General features: G+C 42.3%; 1 protein-coding gene across 1 annotated transcript in view; it reads left to right on the top strand.

Moving 5' to 3' along the window:
- Positions 1–2,626, top strand: part of LOC107299892 (zinc finger protein 814-like) — a gene marked incomplete at its 5' end in the record, with an annotated part of 26,156 nt that overhangs the window by 14,103 nt on the left and 9,427 nt on the right. The window contains 3 exons of the mRNA XM_029286898.1: positions 14–469; positions 1,305–1,386; positions 1,446–1,658. Coding sequence (XP_029142731.1) covers positions 14–469; positions 1,305–1,386; positions 1,446–1,658 — 751 coding nt within the window. The remainder of the gene's footprint in view (positions 1–13; positions 470–1,304; positions 1,387–1,445; positions 1,659–2,626) is intronic.

The following is a 2,626-nucleotide window of genomic DNA, read 5'->3' as shown; positions in this document are numbered from 1 at the left end:
TAAATGCCTGGAGTGTGGAAAGAGCTTCAGTTGCAGGGCACACCTTTATAGACATCAAAGGATCCACTCAGGAGAGAAACCTTTTAAATGCCCGGAGTGTGGAAAATCCTTCAGAAAAAATGATCATCTTAAAAAGCATCTGAGAATCCACACAGGAGAGAAACCCCATAAATGTCTGGAGTGTGGAAAGAGCTTCAGTCAGAGGGGAAACCTTTATGTACATCAAAGGATCCACTCAGGAGATAAACCGCATAAATGCCTGGAGTGTGGAAAGGGCTTTAGTCAGAGTAGATATCTTTATGTACATCAAAGGATCCACACAGGAGAGAAACCACATAAATGCCTGCAGTGTGGAAAGAGCTTCAGTCAGAGGGGACACCTTCATACACATCAAAGGATCCACACAGTAGAGACACCGTATGAATGCCTGGAGTGTGGAAAGAGTTTCAGTTACAGGAGCAACCTTTATGTACATCAAAGGATCCACTCAGGAGATAAACCGCATAAATGCCTGGAATGTGGAAAGGGCTTTAGTCAGACTAGATACCTTTATGTACATCAAAGGATCCACTCAGGAGAGAAACCATTTATATGCCTGGAGTGTGGAAAAAGCTTCAGTCAGAGGAGATACCTTTATACCCATCAAAGGATCCACTCAGGAGAGAAACTGCATAAATGCCTGGAGTGTGGAAGGAGTTTCAGTCACAGGAGCAGCCTTTATAGACATCAAAGGATCCACTCTGGAGAGAAACCATTTAAATGCCTGGAGTGTGGAAAGTGCTTCAGTCAGAGGGGAAGCCTTTATGCACATCAAAGGATTCACACAGGAGAGAAACCACATAAATGCCTGGAGTGTGGAAAGTGCTTCAGTCAGAGGAGCAGCCTTTACACCCATCAAAAGAGCCACTCAGGAGAAAAACCACATAAATGCCTGGAGTGTGGAAAGAGCTTCAATATGAGGGGAAGCCTTTATACACACCAAAAAATCCACTCAGGAGAAAAACCGCATAAATGCCTGGAGTGTGGAAAGTGCTTCAGTCAGAGGGGACAACTTTATAGACATCAAAGAATACACTCAGGAGAGAAACCATTTAAATGCCTGGAGTGTGGAAAGAGCTTCAATGTAAGGGGAAACCTTTATACACATCAAAGAATCCACTCAGGAGAGAAACTGCATAAATGTCTGGAGTGTGGAAAGAGCTTCAGTCAGAGGGGAAACCTTTACATACATCAAAGAATCCACACAAGAAGAGAAACCCTAAATGAACTCTCGTACCTGGGGGACTACTTGTAAATGCCTCCAGTGTGGAAAGAGCTTTACTGAAAGTGAAAGTCTCCGTAAACATCAAAGCATTCATAGAGGAGAAAAAGCATATAAATGTCTGAGTGTGGAAGTAGCTGTAATCGGAGGGGAAACCTTTATAGACATCAAATTCTCCATTCAGGAGAGAAACCATATAAATGCGTGAAGCATGGAAATAGTTTCTGTGGGAAGGGAAGTCTTTATCAGTATCAGTCCACTCGGGAGAAAAACAATACAAATACCTTGAGTGTGGAAAGAGCTTTATTGTTTGTGGACACCTCTATCGACATCAAAGAATTCACATGGGGAAAAATGCTAAATATGCCTGAGTGTGGAAAAACCTTCAGTCACAACGGTACCACTGAAATAACAATAGCATTTAGGCTTATATGCCGCCCCATAGTGCTTTACAGCGCACTCTGGGAGATTTCCAAGGTAAACATTATTTGCATATTGCCGCCAACAATCTGGGTCCCCCTTTTACCATCCTCAGAAGGATGGATGGCTGAGTCAAGGCTTGAGCGCTGTCAGAATCAAACTCCAGACTGTGGACAGTCTGCCTGCAATACTGCACTAAGAAGCTACTTGAATATTTATCACAGACCTAAGTACAGCTCAGTAAGACAGGTGTGAACTCTTACCCTTCATTGCCATCTCAATCTTTGTCAACATGAATAAATACTATATTCTCAGCCCAAACATTCAGGAGTAAGTAAACTTACGGACAGCACCATTTCATTATTCACTTTATTGCTATACTCGGTTTAATGATTGTGCTCTTCTGTGATGCCAAATAGTGGAATTTGAATAATTTTACACACTTTTTCAAGGGGTATGTAATTTTACTCATTAGCTGCACACCCAGGAATTTGATGCTCGTAACCATCTCCACAGGTGAATCATTAATGCACAGAGAAGTGTGGCTGTGCCTGCCTTTTCTGAAATCAACAATGATTTCTGTGGCATTTTCAGCCTTGCCACATTAAGGTGGGTCACTCATGAATTCTGGCAAGCAACGACAAGCCAGAAAAGGAAGAGACACGCAGAAATCTCCTCGGGATGAGTGGACACAGAATGTGATCTGAGCCACCTATTTATTTTGTACATACATGAGGAAGTACAGATGTCAATACATAATTGGTTACATTTTGTTGCAGGGTAGAATAAGTCCTAATGTAGCGTCTTTAACATATGATTGGTTGTAGCTTTCTATAGGATGTGGTTAGTGCAGAAGCAGATTGCAAGCTTCTTCTTGCCCCATTGCTATGCTAGCTTCCTGTTAACCGTTATTTTCTCAGAGGATGTGGTTGCCTCACTTACTGT

Source organism: Protobothrops mucrosquamatus, unplaced genomic scaffold, assembly GCF_001527695.2.
Source record: "Protobothrops mucrosquamatus isolate PMUCROS unplaced genomic scaffold, P.Mucros_1.0 scaffold5678, whole genome shotgun sequence".
Taxonomy (NCBI): Eukaryota; Metazoa; Chordata; class Lepidosauria; order Squamata; family Viperidae; genus Protobothrops; species Protobothrops mucrosquamatus.
The sequence above is the reverse complement of the archived record's forward strand: the minus strand, read 5'-3'. Positions and strand labels throughout refer to the sequence as shown.